This window comes from Pygocentrus nattereri, chromosome 13 (assembly GCF_015220715.1).
Source record: "Pygocentrus nattereri isolate fPygNat1 chromosome 13, fPygNat1.pri, whole genome shotgun sequence".
Classification (NCBI taxonomy): domain Eukaryota; kingdom Metazoa; phylum Chordata; class Actinopteri; order Characiformes; family Serrasalmidae; genus Pygocentrus; species Pygocentrus nattereri.
In genome coordinates this window covers 17467639-17490672 of record NC_051223.1, presented here as the reverse complement: position 1 = coordinate 17490672, position 23034 = coordinate 17467639, and the positions used below count along the sequence as shown (strand labels likewise).

At 39.2% G+C, this 23034-nt stretch overlaps 1 protein-coding gene and 2 non-coding genes across 5 annotated transcripts in view; 1 reads left to right on the top strand and 2 right to left on the bottom strand.

The window, feature by feature from the left end:
* LOC108424857 (myosin-16) overlaps positions 1–23034 on the top strand; it is a 61393-nt gene that overhangs the window by 29267 nt on the left and 9092 nt on the right. For 2 of the 3 annotated variants that reach the window (XM_017693120.2, XM_017693121.1), the window contains exons 7-15: positions 4137–4193; positions 12583–12669; positions 12942–13187; positions 14242–14359; positions 14768–14895; positions 16058–16254; positions 17443–17575; positions 17742–17958; positions 19915–20051. In XM_017693120.2, the coding sequence (XP_017548609.1) occupies positions 4137–4193; positions 12583–12669; positions 12942–13187; positions 14242–14359; positions 14768–14895; positions 16058–16254; positions 17443–17575; positions 17742–17958; positions 19915–20051 (1320 nt within the window). Of the gene's footprint in view, positions 1–1263; positions 1317–4136; positions 4194–12582; positions 12670–12941; positions 13188–14241; positions 14360–14767; positions 14896–16057; positions 16255–17442; positions 17576–17741; positions 17959–19914; positions 20052–23034 lie in introns of those variants that run through there. The other variant, XM_017693122.1, reaches the window with a different exon arrangement.
* trnal-aag lies at positions 22054–22135 on the bottom strand. Its single transcript has one exon. It is a non-coding gene; the product is annotated as a tRNA-Leu (tRNA).
* trnal-uag lies at positions 22500–22581 on the bottom strand. The gene has a single exon. It is a non-coding gene; the product is annotated as a tRNA-Leu (tRNA).

The window sequence follows — 23034 nt, the reverse complement described above, 5'->3', positions numbered from 1 at the left end:
ATCTGCAGGGATGTTCTTTCCACACCTCCAATGTTCAGTCTTAGAAGTTTGTTGCATTTTCTGCTTCTCACAATACAAGAAATCACATTCAGTGATGTTGAGGTCTGGACTCAGAGGTCTGAGGTGGTCAGTCCATTGTCATTTCAGACTCATAGTGTTGCCTTCTCACAGTGGAAGGATGGACAGAAACGCCTGTGGATTTTTTCAGATGTAAAGCAAAAGTGGAGCTTGATTTTCTCCTCTCTCTCAATGATGGAAGCTTTAGGTATTGAAGTTTTGGAACACTGTTTTTTCACTTATTTTCCTTTGATGTTCCCCTTCCTTGCGTAAGTGGTTTACGTTGTAGCTAATCTTCTCAGAAATATCTCCTGAATGGTGGTCTCTGATTTTTGCACAGTACTGTATAGAATGTTTTACTGTTATTAAGTGCGAGCAAAACATTCATTTCTTAAATTTAATGACACATGATCTATAGCTGGAATTTCAATGTTCAGCGCATCGCAGGATATCTGAAAGTCTTTGTCTAAAATGTGTCTAGAAAATGTCCAATTTTCTCCATTTTGTACTTTACCTGATTGGGGGAATAACATCTGTCACCAGGCAGTAAAAGTTACAGCTTGTGCGAGAGCCCTGGTTCTGTCCACCACATGCAGGCACTTACTTGATGGTTTTGAGTACAAAGAAAGCAAGAAGAGAGTTTTCAGGGGCCAAAAGGTACACTTAGGTCAAAGCAAATGAAGATTGATGGTGCTGCGTGAATAAAACATGTTTGATGCAGGCTCAGCACTTACTTGTCTCACTGCCAAATGTGTTTGTAATCTGATGGTTTTGCCCCCCCAGTTCTGTGTGGAGTTCTTAGTTTGCTACTGCCTACACTATTGAATATCATTTGGACACATCAAGCAGTTCCACATATGTTCTCAATTTATAGCCCATGATGATGGTTACGAGCGCACTGAAACTGCTGAGATGTTATAACCATAAGAATGTGTAATTATGTTGACCAAGACAAGAACATTCTAAACAGCAGATTAATTATAGGCCTTTAATTCATTCCATGGCAGCATCATTTCCAACATAACAGTGAGTGCTGGCATGAAGTGGATTTGGATGAGTACCTGCGATGAGTCCTTTAGAAATGTTATGCTTATTCAGTGGTGCTCAGCACGCTGCTTTGCTGAGAAGCGCAAAAGGGGGTGTGGAGTTACTTGCAGGCGAAGCGAGCCGCTGCGTGTGAGCGTCTGAGTGTCAGTTTGACTCTGTCTGACTGCTGCTTGGCCATGGCTGTGCTCTCTGCTGAAGTCCTGCGCTGGCATGTGAGTTTCTGCCCTGCTTACCTTGATTTTCTAAAATGGTGTGAAATATTTATTTTGCTAATAACGTGCTGAAGCTTAGTGTTGCTTAGTGTTTATCTGTGGAATTCCAGTCTTTTAAACCTATCCTGGCTGCAGCCCTTTGAGTTACCCTGTTGGCAGTGAGTGAGGCCTTTTGGAGTATAATTGCTTGGATCGCTTGATTTTGGGTTTTGTGTTTATACATCATTCTAATGTGTGTAGGCATGCATGTGTGTGTATGTGTGTGTGTGTGTGTGTGTGTGTGTGTGTGTGTGTGTGAATGCTGCAGATTGACTTTTATCACACTTCTGAATTTGTCAGCATGCCTGTTATGGGACATCCTCCAGCTATATGGCTTGTCAGAGATACTTCCTGCACCCACACAACAAGATAGTACAGGAGATAGGGGTGCCGCAAGACATGAAAGAGAGAGCTAATTCCTATCCATACTGCCATAAATTTTAATCATGGGGCTGCTGCTTTTTCTCAGGAAGTGTAACTTAAGTACTGAAAGAGCTATTGTATATATCTTTTTTCTAGTATTTCTGTTCTGCAACTGTTGTCCTGACTGCTTAACCCTCTTCACTGTATCCATCAAATGCATTTTCTGCCTGTTTTGGTGGTTCTTCAGTTGATTGTCTTTTCCTCAATAACTTTGGTGGAATATATGTGCATGATTTACAAAACTAGAAGTAAATTTTGATTTTTAGCTTTGTTGGTGAGCTAGAAGTCAAAATTGATATGTTTTTGAATTTTTATGTGTTTAAATGTGTTTATTGCTGACATTGTGCTGTCTCTTGCTGTCTCAGTGCAGACATCTTTGTGAAGAGTTGAGAATTGTTCTCATAGCAGGGGGTTCTTAGCCTTCTACCCTCATTGTTAGCTAGCAGCTCTACACATTTCACAACATTTCACACAAAGAGAGCCAACAGTGTCCTAATTAATACAATAATCAAATTACAGTGAAAAATATTTTCTTTGATTATATTAATTTAACCTCTAAAATGGGCAGGGTCAAAAGTTTGAATACATGCTTGTATAACCTAAGAATAGTTCAGCCAGTTTGCATTGGAGTCCCTGTAGTTACTGATTAATAAGTCTTAGTATGTAATAAGCCTGAGATTTTAAGGCGTTAAAGTATCTGAGTTGGTTTCCATTCTGCCAGTGGAATGGCCACTAGGGAGCCTGCAGACAGAGCCTATATTCAACCACAGGCTAGACATGATGAAAGATTTTACTTAGTTAAAACTGTTACATGTATGCTTTTGTTAAACGTGAAGTAAAAGAAGTAGCATTACTGAATCATGGTAAAATATGTCACTGCTGTGAGTCGCCCTGTAAAGCCTGAAATAGTTATTTAAAAGTAAGAGGCATTAGTTTGGATTTGCTGGGAGTATCCTGGACCATATCATACATCTTTGCCTATTACCGTCACATACACAAACCAAAAAAGAATGTCAGATTAAATGTTTAATTCTCAAATGCAAAATCAAAGTGATACTGATGAAGATATGATAATAATAGCAGATAATTCACTTACGACCTCAGAAGACATTTATCAAGTTTTGATCAAGTTCTCTTTTAACATGGTCGCAATCATCAGATTCATCCACCCAGGGGAGGGGTCCAAAGCACAATTGCATGCAATAATGGATTTCCACCAGAGAGGATACCCCCAAATCTTATATCAAGCAGCTATAAGCTAATACCAGTTTTAACTTTTTAAAACTAACTTTTACACTGATGATAATGCAGCCAGTTTCAGAGGAATTATAACATGGAAGCTAAACATTTAACAAAGACCAGCTCAATAAAATGGTGACGAATGATGCAAAATGCAATGTCTGCCATGTGGATTTGGCTTTACATGGAGAGAACTGGGCCAGGAGCCTTAAGGACTTGACCCTGTGTATTTACTTTGTGATATTTTCACAAGAACTTCATCTGGTTGCTCTGCTCTCTCTTCCTCTGTGGTTATACACTGTATGATTATGCTGCCATTCAGACTAGCGACCTTATCTTACAACTGGATACAATTACTATGGAAATGAAGCAAATGGAAAGCTTTTCTTTTCCCTTAAAATAAAAAGGAGAACTGAAAGTGGGATGGCAGGAATATTTTTAGTGATGATGAGACACATAAACATAAAAATAAAAACAGCATCATCGGTTTTGTTTAAGGTTATATGTTTAAAGGTGAATGGAATATCAGATTATTTAAAAGAACAGAGAATATTTAGTACAATTAATGAAAAGCCTAGTTAATATGGTGGCCTGTGAGGAGATACTGAGTTTGGGTCATGGTATAGATATAGATAATAACAGTGGGCGAACAAATTCCTACACTAAATTGCTACCTGGGATAAAAGCCACCGGCATGCAGATCTAAAAGCAGGGTGAATTTTTCACCACAGCAGTGCTGCCTTTATATAGCAAACCATTCAAAACACTCTCAGAGACAATATGCTGCTGCGTTTGGCAAAGTTGATAAATGGTTTTTGATTTAGAATAGGCCAAATGTTTAAATTGGAGACAGAAAATAGCCTCCTTACCAGATGTCTTTTCTAAATTAGAGCAAGCTGAGGCCTGTGCAGCACAGTGTAGCTTGAAATGACTAATACGCTCACACAAGTTTATGTGTAGTTACAAATTGGAACAGTAAATGCCAGACTGCATTATCCTGTGGTACTGATCAATTGTCTTTCGTGATACTGAAGTGCCATGATACTGAAAATGCCATGATACTGAAAAAGTTTTCATGATATCCTCAATGTTCATTTGCTTTGTTTCTTCAATTTGTAGGTCCGCATTGAGGAACTGGAAGAAGAACTAGAAGCAGAGAGAGCCATGAGGGCAAAGGTACCTTTCTATACTTTGTAACAACAATTCTACACCTATGCATTTACAGTAAAGGCCCAACGCCATCCTTTCATCTATTTAATTTCTAATCCAAACTGCCATTTTTTATTATCATAAAAAGCAGGAAATGTATATATAACAGAAAACTATACAAAAAGCCTCCAAGAATAAGCATCATCCCTAATTCTTTCAGCATTTCTTTAGTCCACTCTTTACTTTTGTGCACTTACTGCCACTTTAATTCTTCCATCCTTGAAATCTTTCAAACCACGAGTACATTCTGTGTCCTCTAACAAAAGCTTTTCCCAACACACATGACTTTAAGCCCCACTTCAAGAAACGCTAACATTTACACAAAGAACTACCCAAAAACATCTCAGCTGCTTGCTAATTTCTTTCATAACCATCTAAAATGGCTAAAGAAATATTTCTGAGTAAGTAGTATATATAGGCACTTACATAAAAACTTACGTAAAGACCAGTTAGACACCATAACTGTTACCATCATAAAAACTCTACTTAAAGCTTTCATCTTTGATAGAGAGGAGAAAATCAAGCTCCACTCTTACTTCAGATCTGAAAAAACCTACTGGTGTTCTGTCCACCCTTCTACTGTTTAGTCCTTTGGTACAGCTCACCATTCAGAAGGACTGGAAATCCAGTACATATCAATGTCCACTGAGTATAAGTCATCTTAACTGACTGAAATGACTGAAGATACCAACTAAAAACAAAGGATCCAAACATATCCTTGCAGATTTAAAAAAAAACTGAAAAGAAGCTCCTTGCAAAGAAAGGAAGCTGTCATAATTCGATTTGATTGTGTCAAGTTGTTGAGGCATTTGTGTAAATGTCTGTTAAATATGTGTTTTCTGCTTTTTTCTTGAGGCTGAAAATAAATAATGGGTGCTTATTGACCATTTAAACTGGAAATTAAATGAATGAAAGGGTGCTCTTTGAGTTTTGCACAGGGCTCCATATTTCTCTTCTAATGATCTCCTTCAGCTTTTTGCTTTTGCTTAGCCTATGCTTTTCATTTGGCATGTAGTAGGACTATTACCCTCTCACACAATCATTGCTGTGAGTCCTGTTGACTTTTTTTCAAAGGCTGTAAAAACAAAACCCAGCACTCCTGGAACGTCACCTTTGACCTCACCTAGGAGTGATTGATTGCTTATAAGTACATTTTTGAGAGTATGTGTGAGTCATGACAAAGTAATCATTTAATCACTTTTTAATCAGTCTTACATTTCTGGACTGCACCAATACAGCTGTATAGAATGGAAAGCAGACAAAGCATGACAAGGCAGAAAGACGGATTTTAGAAGTATTTTCTGTAAAATCTAACACAAAATGAAAACTCTACATCAGCTCTGATAAAAGAAGACCATTCCATATATGCTTGTCTGAAGTTCCTAATCTGTAGCAGATTTGAGCACTATCGGGTGTCACCAGGGTGACTGTGGAGGACACGTTGTGTGAGACGCTGTGCGGAAGAAGTCTGGCATGAGTTTGGGCTCTGCTTGCACTCAGAAGTACTGCAGGAGTAGGCATTCTGATGGGAGGGTAGGAGTAGGGAGTGTTCCTAATGATTTGCACCTGGAATAATAAAGCCAGTGTGTTTTACATCAGAGGACAGGACATCCTCGAGCAAATCCACTTCACGTCAATCAGAATTTCCCCGAAGCATTCTGGGTGCCACTCAGCCCCAGGCTCTACTACAGTTAAGCGAGGCTAACGATGAAGGATGATGTCATGATTTATCTGTTTTTGTCTTAATGTATCTTCCCAGTGAAACTTAAAGATGTAGTGTAAGACTATGTAGAATGACTGCTGATATTTGAACGTCCTTCACTGCTTCTTCAGATGCTCCACCCCCCAAATTCATTGACATGCATTGCCAAGGTGAACGACCCTGGGCTAGCAAGCTTTTCTTTTAGACCTTTATTGCCATAGAACTCTTTGCAAACATTGTATGGATAAATACCAAGACATGTTAGTTAGGTCAAAGAAACACACAATAACAGTAACCCAAGGTTGTGGGTTAGCAAACAATTGCTGCTGTAAAGCTAATCAGTTGCTATTACAAACATTTTCAAACTAGACCATATAATACTCACCTGCTGGCTCTATCAAACAGAGATGAAAAAATATGTCAATGTTACTCACCTTTCAAGCAGAAACAGAGCAACCACCTCATCTGTTTTCATGCCCTTCAACTCTAGATGAAGCTGAAGTTAACTTCTTGGAATTTTGTAGTTCTACTTTAAGTGATGCAGCAGTTACATTTCGATGCCTCATTTTTTTGTTCAGATTCTCCCATTCCACATTAAATGGTGCAGCAGTTACATTCAGGTGTCTTATCTTCTTGTTTAGATTTTCCTGTTCCGTCGTAAATGATGCTGCAGTTACATTTCGGCATCTCAGCTTCTTGTTTGAAGTTTCCCATTCCACCTCAAATGGTGCAGCAGTTAGCTACATTCAGGTGTCTCAGCTTCTTGCTTGAATGATCATGTTCGACCTTAATTGGTTCAGCAGTTAGGCTGTATTCAGGTGCCTCAGATTTTTATCTGAATTTCCATGTTATACCTCAAATGGCACAGCAGTTACATTTAAGTGGAGGCACCAGAGTGGAGGTGCCAGATTGGAACTGCTGCACAATTTAAGGTGGAATGGGAAAATGCAAATAGGAAGCCAACTTCAACCTTGTCAACTCTCAAAGGTCTCTCCACTGTTGAAACACACTTGTGTGATCTTAGAACTTCTTTCTCAATCTTTGTTCTTCAGATGTTCTCCTCTTTGGCTGTTTCCCAGGACATCTCTCCTTCTTGATAATGTGTGAAGTTTAGTTAGTCCCTACCCTTGCCCCTATCCTGTGCATGATCATGAAAGCCCCTGATACTGATATGGTGGAATAATGTTGTGTGGCTTGTCCCAAACCACTTTGTTTATTTCCTATTTAGAGAGCGAGGGCTGGATATGAACACCGAATTTTTTTAATTGCACATACGTAGAGCTAGAGGAATAATATTCACTGAATTTGAGTGTTTTGGATTAAAATCGTAAATTGCACATATATGTAATTAGCCAGAGAAATGCATATTCCCTAGAATGTGTGCTTCCAGCTGAAAAACTACCTTTGCTTTATATAGATCACTGTTTGTTTTTTTAACAAAACCTTTGCGTTCTTAAATCAATTTTGTAAGCACTACATGGAGATGTTAAAAAGAAATGCAGCAGGAACTTTTAAAATGTTTCATCTGCATGTGTGAAAAATTCAGAGACCCTTTATTTTTTTTTTTATTTAACAACAAGCACAAGTTACTCTTTTTACGCTGTGAGAGAAAAGCAGAAAACATTTAACAGAAAATTACACAGAAACCTCAACAAATTAATATAATATAATTTTTTTGCCTCCACCTTTTACCTTTATTTTACCTTTATTTTATATTCTTTTCTGACAGTTTTTAAAGAAATTTGCAAAGAAATCTTTCCACATCTCCAAAGTTCAGTCTTAGACATTTGTTGCATTTTCAGCTTTTCATCATCCATGCAATCCCAAACACATTTAGTGATGTTAAGGTCCAGACAGCATGGTGGTCCAATAAGTCTATTATTCTGAGAACACTAGCAGATTCTTTGTTTGATGTAAGAAATGTAGATCATTTCATTTTCACAGAACCGGCTACTTGATAAATATGCAGTCATTTGAACCCCTAGCATTGAGTTGTCCTCTCTCTTTTCCACTTCTTTGTGCAAGTGGATTATCTTATATCTCAGAAACATCTCTTGAAAATGGAAGAACTTGTAAATGATATAACCTATTGGCCATTCTCACATAGCTGCAAAAATTCAGTTCATTTTGTAGATGGTTCAGAGCACAGAATTGAGCTGCATTCATTTCAGTTGAGTCATCACTTCAACACTGTCTTTCACTGCATTAAAATATGTGAAAATTAATGTCAAAATGTCCATTCGGTTTAGCATCACTAGAGGTGACGTTTTTATTAGGTTGTTTCTGCACATAACTGTCTTTGTAACTTTAAGTGGGACATGACGCTCTCCACAGCCGCTTGATGTGTATTATATTGGTTAGTGCCTCTGGGCTGAGTGAGTGTATCTCCGTGCTGGGTGGGATTCTTAATGGAGCGCTGCCCCTCCTGTCACTGAGGCTAATCCAGAATGGAGGGTGAAAGAGTCATGTACATACATGCATACCTTTATCTTCTCATGCCTTAACCCTGTCTCCACACACACATTTTCCACTCTCTCAGGACCTAACCAAGCACATCTCAGCCACATGCACAGTCCTGCTGTTGTTTTCCTTCACAGATAGAATCTTGAGGTGCAGACACCACTATAGTTCAAATATCTTCCAAGAGGACTTTCAGACATATAGTCAGGTATCTAAGCATCTTGTGACCTACATGTTTAGTTATGACCTGAATACTTGTACCGTGCACCCATTTATCTGGGGAGATATGTCAATATGACATTGTAATGATGATAAATTACATCATGATAAGCTTTTCTAAGCATATTGTGAATATATTCAGAATTTAAAGAACACTGACTATGGTTTAAAAAATTAAAGTATGGGTTTTGCATCTTCCTCAAATAAAAGTGGAAGTGTGGAGCAAACAATACACTCACCGGCCACTTTATTAGGTACATTGTTCAATTGCTTATTAACACATAGCTAATCAGCCAATCACGAGGCCGCAACTCAATGCATTTAGGCATGTAGAGGTGGTCAAGACAACTTGCTGAAGCGCAATGATCAGAAAAAGAGAAAATATCCAGTGAGCAGCAGTTGTGTGGACGAAAATGCCTTGTTGATGTGAGAGGTCAGAGGAGAATGGGCCGACTGGTTCGAGATGATAGAAAGGCTACAGTAACTCTAATAACAAAATGTTTCCAGCACCTTGTTGAAAATATGCCATGAAGAATTAAGGCAGTTCTGAGGGCAAAATGGGGGACCAACCTTTTACTAGCAAGGTACCTAATAAAGTGGCCGGTGAGTGTATACTTCAATGAAAAGTTAAAAGTATTGACATATAAACACACTCAGGGATGTAAAGGTAAAAGGTAAAGGGTTTAAAATGAATAGTCAGAACATGTTTTTTTTTACATTAAAGTAACTAACGCTGTCACAAGCATTAAATTAAAAACAATTACCATATGAACAATTACAAATCAATTAGAAATAATTTGATTTGAGGATTTAGGGAAATATATAATTGCATGCAACATGCAGAAGAACATAATTCTTTCCGGAGCAGATGAAGGTAATGATTGTGTGCTGAAAGAGTATTCAAAGAGAACTGAGTCAAAACTTGGTGAAGCACCTGTCTTCTATGGATGTAAGTGAATCATCTGCTATTGTCATTATATCTTCATCAGTATAATGTTCATTTAGTATTTGAGACCTTCATTACTGCGTAAAATATTATTTTTGTTCATTTTGTATTTGAGACCTTCATTACTGCGTAAAATATTATTTTTGTTCATTTTGTATTTGAGACCTTCATTACTGCGTAAAATATTATTTTTACTTTGTTTATTATGTCAGGCTTTACAGGGTAACTCACAGCAGCACACAGACATCCCTTTTAGTGTGTTTTTACTTCTGACTCTGCAACTTCTTTCAATTTTAACAAAAAATCTTACATAGTGCTGCTTTAATAGCATTTTAACAGGTGGCGGTAATAGTGCATTGTGTCTTTTCCAACTTATGAAATCTCAGAAGTAAACAAAATATTGAATATGTAATATGTGTATTGTATCATAAAATACATATTATGATTTTATATTTTTACCATATTGTCCACTCCTAACAGTTTTAACTCCATTGTTGGTTTTGGTGGATGATAAGCAATCTCACTTCTTGACATGAACTACTTAGCAAAAGAGAAACTGATTGCCAGACAAGTAAACTTAAGCAGTTGTTGACACAGTGACACGCTGATGCATTGTGCTAGTGATGGGGTCAACTTATGACCCTTCAGATGTCATGAACAGGATTTGATCTTGTCCAAGCCTGCAGGATGAATTCTCTCGAGGGGGTCAACTGAAACTGACCCAAGCTGTTTTCACTTTATCAGCATCGGTTTACGACCCAAAGGGCATGCAGGTCACAGCACCAGCCACCGTCTTCCTCTTTAACTGCCCTGCTGTGAAGCACCACACTGCTCTACCTTATCAGTCTCCTCTGAGCGCTCTACTGAACTAATTGCCATCCATTTTCCATTAGCTCACACAGTTCAGTGGGCATTTACAATGGCTCTTAAACAGCTTTAAAATAAAAGGGTGGTCTCATTTCATTTTAAGATATGCTTTTATGTATTCCAGAGCAAGCTATTTTCTTGTTTGTTCATTTAATGACCATCTGCTGCACAGCACTAAAGTTGGTTCATTCTTAATTAGAGCTTCGCCTCATGCGCTGAAAATGAATATTGCCATAATGTGTGTTTAGGTGTAGAGTCTTTCGTACTGGGTGCATTTGACTGGGAAGGTGGTGCTGCAACAGCTCAATGAAATTTGATATTAGCTTTGTTATCATCAGAGATATCATTCTTAAGCCTATATTAGTATACCAGAACTACGGACTAAATATTAGCAGTATCAGAAGTTGTAATAGGGAAATAATGAATAATGAAACAACGGTCCTATGGTGGTCTAGTCCATTGATGGTTGCAACAGAGGGGCTATAGTCAGTAAGTATAAATCTATGAAGTACACCCATATAGTAGGTGTTTCTGATAAAATGGCCAATTAGTATCCCACTGTGTTTTTGTTATTTTGCAGAGCCCCTGTAGATCCGAATTCCACACTGTACATAATGGGCTGGATCATGACCATGTACAGCACTGTTTTCATAATCAACAAGGGTGGAAAATACTCAAATAATTGTACTTGAGTATTGTATTCAAGTATTATTATTTAAGAGTTTTCTACTTTAATTCAAGTGTTACTGAAATTGAGTACTTTCCTTTCATTTTAATCCAGTACATTTTCATTTAGACTTGTCGTTTAGATTGTTCTGTTTTTGACCAGTTGCTTTACATTTTAGTTATCTGTTTTCATTAAAACAGCTCACCAAATTCATATCAGTATAAAACTGTCCATGGAATTGCTAATCTATTTTGTGTGAATAATGCCAAATAGTGCCTGGATTATCCAACAAAGAAAAGATTTAATTTGTTAAAATTAATTTGTTAAAACATTTGTTTTTTGCTTTTATATGCATGTGGTTAATTGTCGATACTATATTAAAGACTTTACACAACAGGATGTACAAGATACTATACAATAAAGGACATTTTTGGCTCTATACAGGACACAGTATGATACAGTTTTGACTCAGTAAACTTTAACCATATGCATTTCTTTGTACTTTTTTCATCTCTGGTAATCATCTAGTATTGGGTAAAAATAGGTCAGATTTTTTTTCCCTAAACTGCACTTCTTGTGTTATGAAAAGCACTTTGTCCATGAGTAAGCACAGCACTGGCATTCCTGTGGCTTAAACCTCCCCACAAAACAAACAACGTGTTATGGTGAGGCCCTAATGACATCCTCACATCTGTCACCAGCAGCACTTTTACTCTGCCTGAGCCAGACCATCTCCTCTGTGTGTCCCTCAATAACCATAATCTTGGCCCTCTGGAATCTCTCTCTCTCTCTCTGTGTCACTGGCTTGTCTGAGGGGCTCCATAAGGTGTTTGTCTAACTCTTCTAAAACACCTCAGTGTCTCAAGCACACGTGCACATGCTCAACGTAATCCATTGCTGACAAGTCCACCCTTTGAATGTGCACGCAGTTGGGATAATGAGACTCTCTATAGAGCAGTGAGATACAGCAGAAGTTGGAACCATTCAAACACAGAAATGTACTTGTTTCATCATTTTAATATACATTGTGCAGGAGTCAGAGAACACTCATTTGTTTCATTTCTAGCCAAACGGCCTTGAAGATTATTTTACAGCATCAGGGGAAAAAAAATCAGAAAACCGATTTAACAGAAAGTTACACAGCAGTCTCAACATCTAAATATATTATCGATAACTTCAATATTTATTGTGGCCATCCTTTGCCTTTTACAGCTTCCATTCTTTTCAGGGGGCTTGCTTTCAGTTTTTCAAAGAAATCTACAGGGATATTTTTCCATCCTTCCGTGGTTGCATTTTCTGCTTCTCACAATCCAGTAAACCCAAACACATTCAGTGATGTTGAGGTTTGGACTCTGGGGTGGTCATTCCATTATTTTGAGGACACCAGCAGCTTCTTTGTTTGATTTGCATGTTTTCTTCCTTTTTGTCTGTTTCTCAGTAACAACTTCTTGATGAAGTTTACATCTGCTCACTGAATGTTTATGCTTTTTCTGAGGTGGAGAAGCAGCGGGCTGACCTGACCCGAGAACTGGACGATCTGACAGACCGGCTGGAAGAGGCAGGAGGTGCTACAGCCTCTCAGGTACAGTAATAGGCTTTGCTTGCACTAGGAACACTCCAGCATTTTCAATCTAATCTCTGTGTGCTAGTATTTGTAGAATATGGTCATTTACCACAGGCAATAATTTTGACATGTTTTCTCTGTAAACTCATCGGCTCAAAGCACATTTACAGTAAAAGCTAATGGACAGCTGCTTCAGCATCTTTTGGATCTTTTCCAAGTAAACACAGAATTGCCTTTACACATCTACTTTGTACCAGAGCTATACTAGTACTGATTTAAACACTGTATAGATGGAGATGAATAAGAAACGTGAGGCAGAGCTGCAGAGGCTGAGGCGGGACCTGGAGGAGTCCTCCGTCCAGGCTGAAACGATGGCGGCGGCTTTGCGGAAGCGTCACGGTGACACCCTGGCTGAACTAAGTGAGCAGTGTGAGGGTCTGCAGAGGACTCGGGCCAAACTGGAGAAGGAGAAGCAGAACCTGAGGCTGGAGGTGGACGACCTGGCAGCCTCTCTGGAAACTCTTCAAAAGGCAAAGGTCAGATTTTAAAAGTCATGTTAATACTGAAAATAAATCCCTCTGGTCCAAAGTAAATCACTCAACAATCTTCCAAAATGTGATGTATGTTATAGAGTCATTTCAGTGTAGGTGTTGCTAGGCAGTTTCTATAGTATCCCAGGTGGTTGCTAAGGTGTTTCTAGGCTGTTGCTGTTATTTCAGGTGGATGTTAAGGTGTCACTAAGCAGTTGCTATGGTATCCCAGGTGGTAGCTGAGGTATTGCTGAGCCATTGCCATGGTACCCCTGGTGGTTGCTAAAGTGTTGCCAAGTCATTGCTTTGGTATCAAACGTTTTTGGCTCAGCTGTTGCTATGGTATTCCAGGTAGTTACAAAGTTGTGTTGCTATGCCTTTGCTATAGTATCCCAGGTTTATGCTAAGGTGTTGCTAAGCCATTGCAATAATGTCCCAGGTGGTTGCTAATGTGTTGCTAGAATACTTGTATGATGAAGCTTCATGGTTCTAGAGTGAAAGCTGTAGGGGGAATAGTGTTTCCAAAGAATGACGATGATAATAATAATAATAGTAATAATAATAATAATAATAATAATAATAATATTTTGACCATAGAACAATAATACAAAGAAGTGAAGAAATAACAAATGATAATAATAATAATAATAATAATAATAATAATAATATTTTGACCTTAGAATAATAATACAAAGAAGTGAAGAAATAACATTAAATTAACTTTTTTAACCTAATTCATTTTTAAACTTATGGATTTAACAAATCCAAACAAAATCCTAAGTTTCTGATTATAACAAATCCAAAGTTTAAAGGTGGTTTTTGAGGTTGTCTCTCACTCTCTCCTTGGTTTGTGACTCACTACCGTGGGTTTTAGTTCACATTTTCACTTAGTGTAAGACAGCAGAGCAATGATGGAGGACAAAAGTGTTCTGTGTCTGATCCCAGTCTAAGCCTCTCATTAACTTTGTGTGGCAGGGGCAGGTCACGCAGCCCCAGCAAGAGAATTCCAAGCACATTGATCAAAGCTAACGTTGCGCTTTATGATCATGTGTAATACCAGGCATCCACTGATGCACAGCTGAAGAAACTGGAGGATTTGCTGTCTGAGGCCAACTCCAGGAATGAAGATGTGCAGAAAGCCCTTACTGAGGTGACTGGGGCAAAGAACAGACTGACAGGTATGGGAAAAACTGCATGAAAAGGAATGTTCACCTGAATTTTTAATCAGTGAACAACTGTGGTTTCATTTGCCAGCTTAAGTTGCTGAAGCAGCTGCCCTCTGGCTTCTATTATAAGTATGGGAACAATTTTTTTAAACACATCATTTGCATGTGTCATAAAAAATTACAGTTATAAAACCATAAGCCTTAAAGCATCTTGAATAAATGTCTACAGAATTAACTAGCTAGCCGTGTATGTTATTAATATTTTATGAACTCCTCAATTAAGTATCTTCAGGAAACATCTTGCAAAATAGTTCCTCAAACAATAAAAAGAGAGCGTTCATGTGATCTAATTAATAATACCTAGTCTTATCAAAGAAGTGATGATTAGTAATGGGTGTTTGTTGCTGTCCCATCCTACAGCTGAAAATAATGAACTGAGTAGGCAGCTGGAAGATACAGAGAACAAGTACAGCCAGATGAGCCGCTCTAAAACTCTGCTGCTGACCCAACATGAGGAGCTGAAGAAGCAGTTTGATGAGGAGGTCAAGGTGTGTATAACATTACTAAGCTAATAAAAGGTACTGACAGCAATAACAATAATAAAAAGAAAAAATAAGACCAACACCCTGTTGGTGGGTTCCAAAAAACATATGTTTAATTTTGTCACTAAGAACCTAGTTTCGTTTTTCAGCATCAGAAAAAAAATGCTTGTGTTCCGTCTTAAAATTGGTTGCATTTTCTGCTTCTCACAATCTCAGTAATCCTAAACACATTCAGTGATGTTGAGGTCTGGACGCTGGGATTGACAGTCCTTAGTTTAGCCGATGCCAGCAGTGTCTTTGTCTGATGTTCTTCTTTCAGTAAAGGCTTGTTTACAGCTAGAACCAGTGCATTAACTTATGACAGTGGAAGGACTGACAAGAAACACTTGGAAGATTTTTCAGGTTTAAAGCAAAAGCTTGACTTTCTCCTCTCTCTCAAAGAGGAAAGCTTTAAACATTATTTGTCAGATGATAATCTTCCATTTTGGTGGTCTACCTGGTCTTGTAGGGTTGTTAGTAGTCTAATTTTCTCTATTCTCTAAAAATGATCATTATTTTGTAAAAATAATGTTCCACTTCTGGAAACTTCTATTTTTGCACTTAATGTCCTTTAGCTTTTCCCAGCTTATATGAGTAGATTATCTTATATCTTAACTCCTCAGAAATATCTTCTGAAAAATTTAAGCAGCTGTACTAAATGGCTATTTTGACTTAACATGGAACAAATAAAGGGTGGTCTCTGGCTGTTGCACAATACTCTGTAGTACTTGATATCACAATATCACAGTACTCAATTTTTTCAGACATGCAGAATTTTGTTGCAGTGGTCACCAACCTTTCTTCTGGGAATCTGCCTTCCTGCAGAGATTCCATCCTAATAGACTCCACCTGAACATTATTGCCTTCAGAAGATTTTGATTAGCTGAATGAGGTTTGTTAGATTTGAGTTAGATGTGATACCGGCAGGATGGTTGATGTCCAGAAGGAGGGTTGGTGATCACTGCTTTAAGTGTTAAACAATAGTCCATATTTAACAAAGTGGGAGTATAACAGTTATACACTGCGTCTGTGTGTCTTCTAAACTCAGTGTAGTACAAAGTAGTATAAGGCTCTGGCTGATACATATTAACCTATCACAGAAGTTTGAGGTATTTGTGTTATGTGATAGGTTAAAGCAGCGCTGAGCAGCAGTTTGATGGCAGTGAGACAGGAGTGTGAAGTGTTGAAGGAGCAGCTAGAGGAGGAGCAGGAGAGCAAACTGGAGCTGCAGCGCCTCGTCTCCAAACTCAACAGTGATGTCACACACTGGAGGAGCCGCCACGAAGCTGACACCATCCAACACAGCGACGAACTGGAGGAGGCCAAGTGTGAATCGCATTACATCTCACTTAAATAACATACACATAATTGGATATACTGTGCAAACCCAAGTGTGAAATATACTGGGCCAGATATATGTACAAGCGCATACACAGCATAAAACGTTGAAGTGACCTCAATGTGCACACACAGTGCACCTGAAATGAATGTTCGATTTACTAAGACTGCAGCTCATCATACAAACTGCGTGTAGCCCTACCCACTAACTGCTCGCTCATGAGGTGCACGGTTTACAGCCCAGGACACATCAAGCCAACAATGTCTGATTGATGATCGCCTTCAAGTTAGCACGTCATTGCCTCACGTCCCCTGTAAAACTTTACACGCAAACATGTGAAGACTACAGCTGGCAGCCAACATGTACGTGACTAATGTGCCTGTGTTAAAGCGAGCAACTCTAGTAGTAGTTGCCAATAATCTAAAATTGTAAAACTGCAATGTATGAAGCAAAAAAAAAAAAAAAAAAATATATATATATATATATATATATATATATATATATATATATATATATATATATGTAATGTATTATAAGCTTCAAATGCCTTTGTTAAGCTAAACCTAGTAAGTAAAAGTGAAAGAAACAACCATTAGCAATGCTGGTTGGATGACAAGGCCACTTAAACGTCAACATTTGTACATCAAACAATAAAATAAAATGCACGACCGCAAATTTCTAATTATATGACAAGAAGTAAAAAAGCCCATGAAACGAGTAAGCCACTGCGTACAGTTTATCAGCCCCCTCTACCCTGACCATCACTGGAAAGGTACCACCACTGACCAGATATGATTTGGTTAGAGGACCATTCTCAGTACAACAATGACACCAACACTGTAGTGGCAGAATTTGACACACCTCAATGTCACTACTATGGTGGTGCAACCAAAAATATCCAACCAAGAGCAGCTCCAGTGGACAGAAACGGATCACTGATGAAGGATTAGAGAATAATACAAATACTCCATGAAAACATGTGAACTGTAGTCTCCAACTGTACACCTACAGATGTAGTTGTGTGATAAAGTGGCAGTGAGTGTACATGCCACATTCAATCAAACTGACAGGCACAGTCAAACACAGTGAAGGTTCTCTCTCAAACAGTCAAGTAACTGGTCAAAGCGTTATGTGGGGGCCTATACAAACTGAAGAATCTCTGGCATGTGTTGCAGGAAGAAGCTGTTGGCTCGGCTGCAGGAGGCTGAAGAGTCAGTGGAGGCCACGCAGGCCAAGTGCTCCAGCCTAGAGAAAACCAAGCAGAGACTTCAGGAGGAAGTGGAGGAGCTCTGTGTGGATCTGGAGAAGGTAAAGAACACTATTACTACATATTTAGTGTAATTATCTACGTACTGATAGGATTTTATCAGATCAACATGCTTTCGGTCATAATTAGCTAATGGATCTGGCAGACAGCAGTGAGGTTTTTTAATGCCTGTATCAGTCTGATTGTATGCTTCGGGTTGTGATGCAGGCCAACAATGCAGCAGCGGTGCTGGACAAGAAACAGCGCATGCTGGACAAACAGCTGGGAGACTGGAGGCAGAAGTGTGAAGAGCTTGTGACTGAGGTGGAGAGCTGTCAGAAAGAGAGCAGGCAACATGCTACTGAGCTTTTCAAACTCAAAACAGCCTATGAAGAGGCTGTGGAGCAGAGTGACGCTTTACGCAGGGAGAACAAGGCCTTCCAGGGTAAAACACACACAAAAACACACACACATAGACACAGTCTTTAAACCCTCTAATGAATACCTCATCAGGCTAATGTTGTTGAAAAGAAGTTAGCAACCACTAATTGATGTCATTGGCATAATGCTAACTGGTAGCTATACGATACCATTCACTGTTAGCAACAGTAGCATAGCTGTAAATTTGCAGGGGACCCTCAGGGTCTTACAGGCCAGTAATTCTAAAAAACGTCTTTAATCTTTCATTTTTATTTAATTTGATCATCCTGTTTGTTGTATTGTAACACTTATTTGATTGTTGACTTCTGGTTGGAAACAAAGGAGTTAATATATTAAATTAGCAAAGGAAAATTGTCCAGTTTTATTTCTTTTCCCCATGGGACCTAGGTAAATACAATCAAGCATGTTCAACCATTGGTTAGGACTTCAGGACTGAACAGAAGGCCTTACGTGTTTGACAACCACCAACATAAATAGCTAGTAGAATCAACCAATCACATTTTGATTTACAATAGGTGGGACCAAGTTTGTAAGAAAAACATTTCACTATAACCCTAGAAGCATCACTGACTGTGAACAGGAGCCATAGTCTAACCAGGTTTCAGTCATTTTTCTAGAAATCTAGAAAGTGGTGACTGCGGTTCTATGTCTGGGTTCTGAAGTGTAGTCACTGTAAAGATGCAACATACAAGCTGAAATGTATGATAATGTCAGTTACAAGCCTCAAACATAACATATGGATGTTAATGTCAGTGTTTGCTACGGAGTGGCTAAAAAGGTTTGTGTACGCTAGTGTTAGCTTATTGCTAACATAGTATTAGAAATCCCATTTGGGGGCTCGCAGAAATTAGCATTATAGTAAAAATTGAATTTTTCTTGAGTTTTCATATAAGTAAGTGATATTTTTTTTGATCCCACAACCGGGGAAATTCCACCTCTGCATTTAACCCATCTGTGAAGTGAAACACCACATACACACTAGCGAGCACACACACACTAGGGGCAGTGAGCACACTTGCCCAGAGCGGTGGGCAGCCCTATCCACAGTGCCCGGGGAGCAGTTGGGGGTTAGGTGTTTTGCTCAAGGACACCTCAGTCGTGGACTGTCGGCCCTGGGGATCAAACCGACAACCTTCCGGTCACAGGGCCAGTTCCCTAACCTCCAGCTCACGACTGCCCCCTAAAATATATATAAAATATATATATGACCCAAACGGAAAGTCTAACTGTATTCAAGTTTCAGAACTGCTTTTAAATGCATATGTTGGGTTGCAACCATATTCCCTTTCACCTTGGAAATATTTTAACGCAAACAAAATATAGTTTCTCACAGCAGTTTCTAGACCAATTTGTGCTATATGTAAGCGCCAGGTTATGCTAAGGAGGAGAGGGATCCATCAACAGCTACTGAAACACTCACGCAGTCAAAATATTCTCATCTACTCTACCATATTTGTTATTTTACTGTACTTCACATGCACATTGCATTTGTTTATTAAAAATAGTTGTCAAATTTTTCCATTCTATCATTTTTGCCATGCAACGTGCATTTGTTTATTTTAAACTGGTTACAGTTGGTCAACTGAAAGATGCATGATGCAGCTATTCTGCAGAATGACAGCCCAAATCCATGCAAACATATGACTCACTTCACCCACATAAGCACTAATTACAATACAACTGAGCTAGCATTATGAGGGATTTAGACCGCAAAATGTCAATCTTAATCTTTCCTTTTTATGACTGCGGTTCTAAGAAAAAGCTATAATTAGTTGAAGTACAGAGATTGGAGCCAAGATCAGAAACAAGCTGACTCTGTAAAATTTCTCAATGAATGAGAAAGGCATGGCGTGAAAACCTGGACCAGGTTTGCACTCAGACAGAAATGTAGTCCAGGGGTTTTATTGCACTACAGGCAGAGGCTATTGTGTAGTTCTACAGAATAATGATGTCATTTCAGAGGAAATTGCTGATCTTACTGACCAGCTTTCGGATGGGGGCAAGAGTGTCCATGAGCTCCAGAAAATGAAAAAGAAGATTGAGATGGAAAAAGAAGAACTGCAGGCTTCATTGGAGGAGTCTGAGGCAGCGCTAGAGGTATGAAATGGAAAGATAATCAGTCCTGGCCTTCATAGAAATAGTAGTGATGCATATTTTTTTTTTGCATTCACTGGTTTTACAAGAACTGAAACAACAGTTCACTTGTGCATGTTGTTCTGCCACAGCCGATTTTAAAACATTGTAAAAAGTTCAGTTTTGGACTGTTGGACTTTCAACTTTCAGTAACTATGGTGTCTGAAACTCTTGCGTTGTATATCCTTAGAGGAAAGACAGGGAATTAGTACAGGGCCAATTGCACTTTAAGATTGTACTGACTGATAAAACCAGTCCTGGGGAAATGCTGGTATTTAAATTAAATGAGTGTCCTGAGGCTGACTAGTGCTGACACAAAGAGTGAAAGAACATGCAATCTGCTTATGTAGTAAAACACCAGAGGGGTCAGCTTTTAACAGGAGGGCTTCAACTGACATGCTGTGGAGTCTTAGTCCAAAAATTGACAGGCTGCTGTCAAGCTCATGTTCCTCCAATGCATAAGCCACAAAGCTTTCAAAGGCTTCGGCTTCTACGGTTTCATTACCTTCATTGAGTACTGAGGGTGGTGAAAAGGGATTTGGTGCTGGGTTGTTTGCTGTTGTTTGAAAATGATGAGAGAAACAGCTCTCGCTGTGTGAGCTTCCCCATCTGACCTCCTGGCTGTGTTGTTACGGGAGGTGATGGATGTAGATACTTGGCTATGGAGCTGACAGAGCTGATAAGTGAGGCTAAAGGCTATGGTGATGGATGACGTCCCAGGGGTCGGATGGTGGTCTCTCTGATTTCTTGTCATGCTGAGAACAGGTAGACGAATCTACAGCCTACACTTTTTCAGTGGTAGGGCCTTGCTTTATGGATCAGATGCAAAAGCTGGTGGTTGGTTAGTGTAGTAGTTAACAACTTTGCCTTCTGCACTGTAGACTGGGGTTCAATCCCCAACCAGGGCAAGCATCCTACACTATGCCAATAAGGGTCCTTGGCAAGACTCCTAACACCACCTTGGCCTACCTGCGTAAAATGATCAAATTGTAAGTTGCTCTGGATAAGAGCGTCAGCCAAATGCTGTAAATGTAAAAGCTGGCAAGTCAGGAGAACTTTTAAAAGCAGATTGGATTTTAGGGATTTGATCTGGTCTCTAATCTGAATTGAACTGTTTTTGACTGACAACAAGCCATAACATTTTAAAATCAGCACTGATAACATCCGAAATAGAAAAAAGAGAAACAAAAATGGAAAAATATTATTCACTTTTCAGATGAGGTTAATCCTTATGTTGAGTGTTGACAGCCATGGGTGATAAAAACAACAAATACTAGTGTTGGTGACTAAATAGTGATAAGGTATACTGTATATTGAATGGTTACCACAACTTGTGTGAAAGCAATGCCTCTTTTAATAACAGTAAATGATACAGTATCAATAGATTTGGCTAAACAGGGCAACAGAATAACAGAATTGACTTAATTTGAGTGCCGTGCGCCAACTACAGTTGTCCAGATGAGCGTCAGAACACATAAGAGTAATGATAACTAATCTACTGTTATTTAGAACAGTCATAAGAAAGTTCAGTATGACATAAAGAAAACTTACATTCCTACTGAGTGATGCAGTAACACATGGTTTGGTGTGGCTGTAATCCTAAATGACTAACCTATTTAGGTTCTGCTTTGACAAGTTTTTCTTCTTTTGCTTTCCACGGTCTTGGAAATGAAATAGCGGGATATACAGTTTCTACAGTTTGAGGGCAGGAAAAATGTCATAATCACATTTACCGATGAGTAAGCCTTGGCTAAACTGCATCTGTTGCAGTATCCTCTAAATACTTACAAGTACTGCAGGCTGACTTTGTACTTACTTCTAAGAATAATTGTGAATGCAAGTATAAAACATATTGCCCAAGATTTCTCACCTTGCACTTGTATCCACCTCCTTGCAGTGACCAGTTGTCAGTTCCAAACATTCAGTCACTAAACATTTTGGTGAATGCAAACGACCAAAACCTTCCTGGCAGCGGTGGGATTCGAACCCACGCCCCCGAAGAGACTGGAGCCTTAATCCAGCGCCTTAGACCGCTCGGCCACGCTACCTTGTTAGTGCACGTGTCAGGCTCCAGGTCTCATGGGACACAACACTGCAGCTTTCAGCTCATGGCGTCGTGGAACGCACGTGTTTCAGCTCATCAGCTACTTATCAATTCAGAGCGTTAGATGAGGGTGGACGCTAATCGCCGCAGCGGCCCCAGACCACGTCTGGTCCAAAGCATTAAAAAATAACAAAAAACGGTCTGTCCCTCCACGGCGTTTGTGCAGACCCCCTCCGTGATAAGACGTTACGCCTTTTCTCATTGTTTGGCGCTGAACTCCGGCTGCACGTGACTGAATTCTGCTATTTAATTCGGCGTGGTCAGCGTGAAAGCGGCATTCAGGTGGGAGAGAATGTTTAAAAGCCAGTTGGCAGCGGTGGGATTCGAACCCACGCCTCCAGAGAGACTGGAGCCTAAATCCAGCGCCTTAGACCGCTCGGCCACGCTACCCTGATGCGGGGAGGAGTTCAAAGACAACAAACCATTTCCAATCAGTCACGTGACTGAGGAATGTAGAAATGAACAAATCAGTGGAAATATTTATTTACATATATATTTCTGGTGCATCAACAAAAAGGAGAGAAAAATCGATTTGTGAAATATGCACTAATTTATCTACCCATAGGAGTCATTAGTGTCACATATAAGAAATGTAACACCAGAGACAGTAACGCCCGAGACATTTGAAATGAAAAATGCGTTTTACAGAATTCTGCTACAGAGCATCAAACCGCATGTTGTCGACCATGTTGTCGAATGTTCACTAAAATATGCAATTTAATTCCATTTGAATTCTATTTCACGGTTACCTAAGAATAAAGTAGGTCGTACCAGTGACTTCAGCTAAAAGCTTCATACGAAATCAGATAACTGGAAAAAAAAAGACTCAGTGAACTTACCATG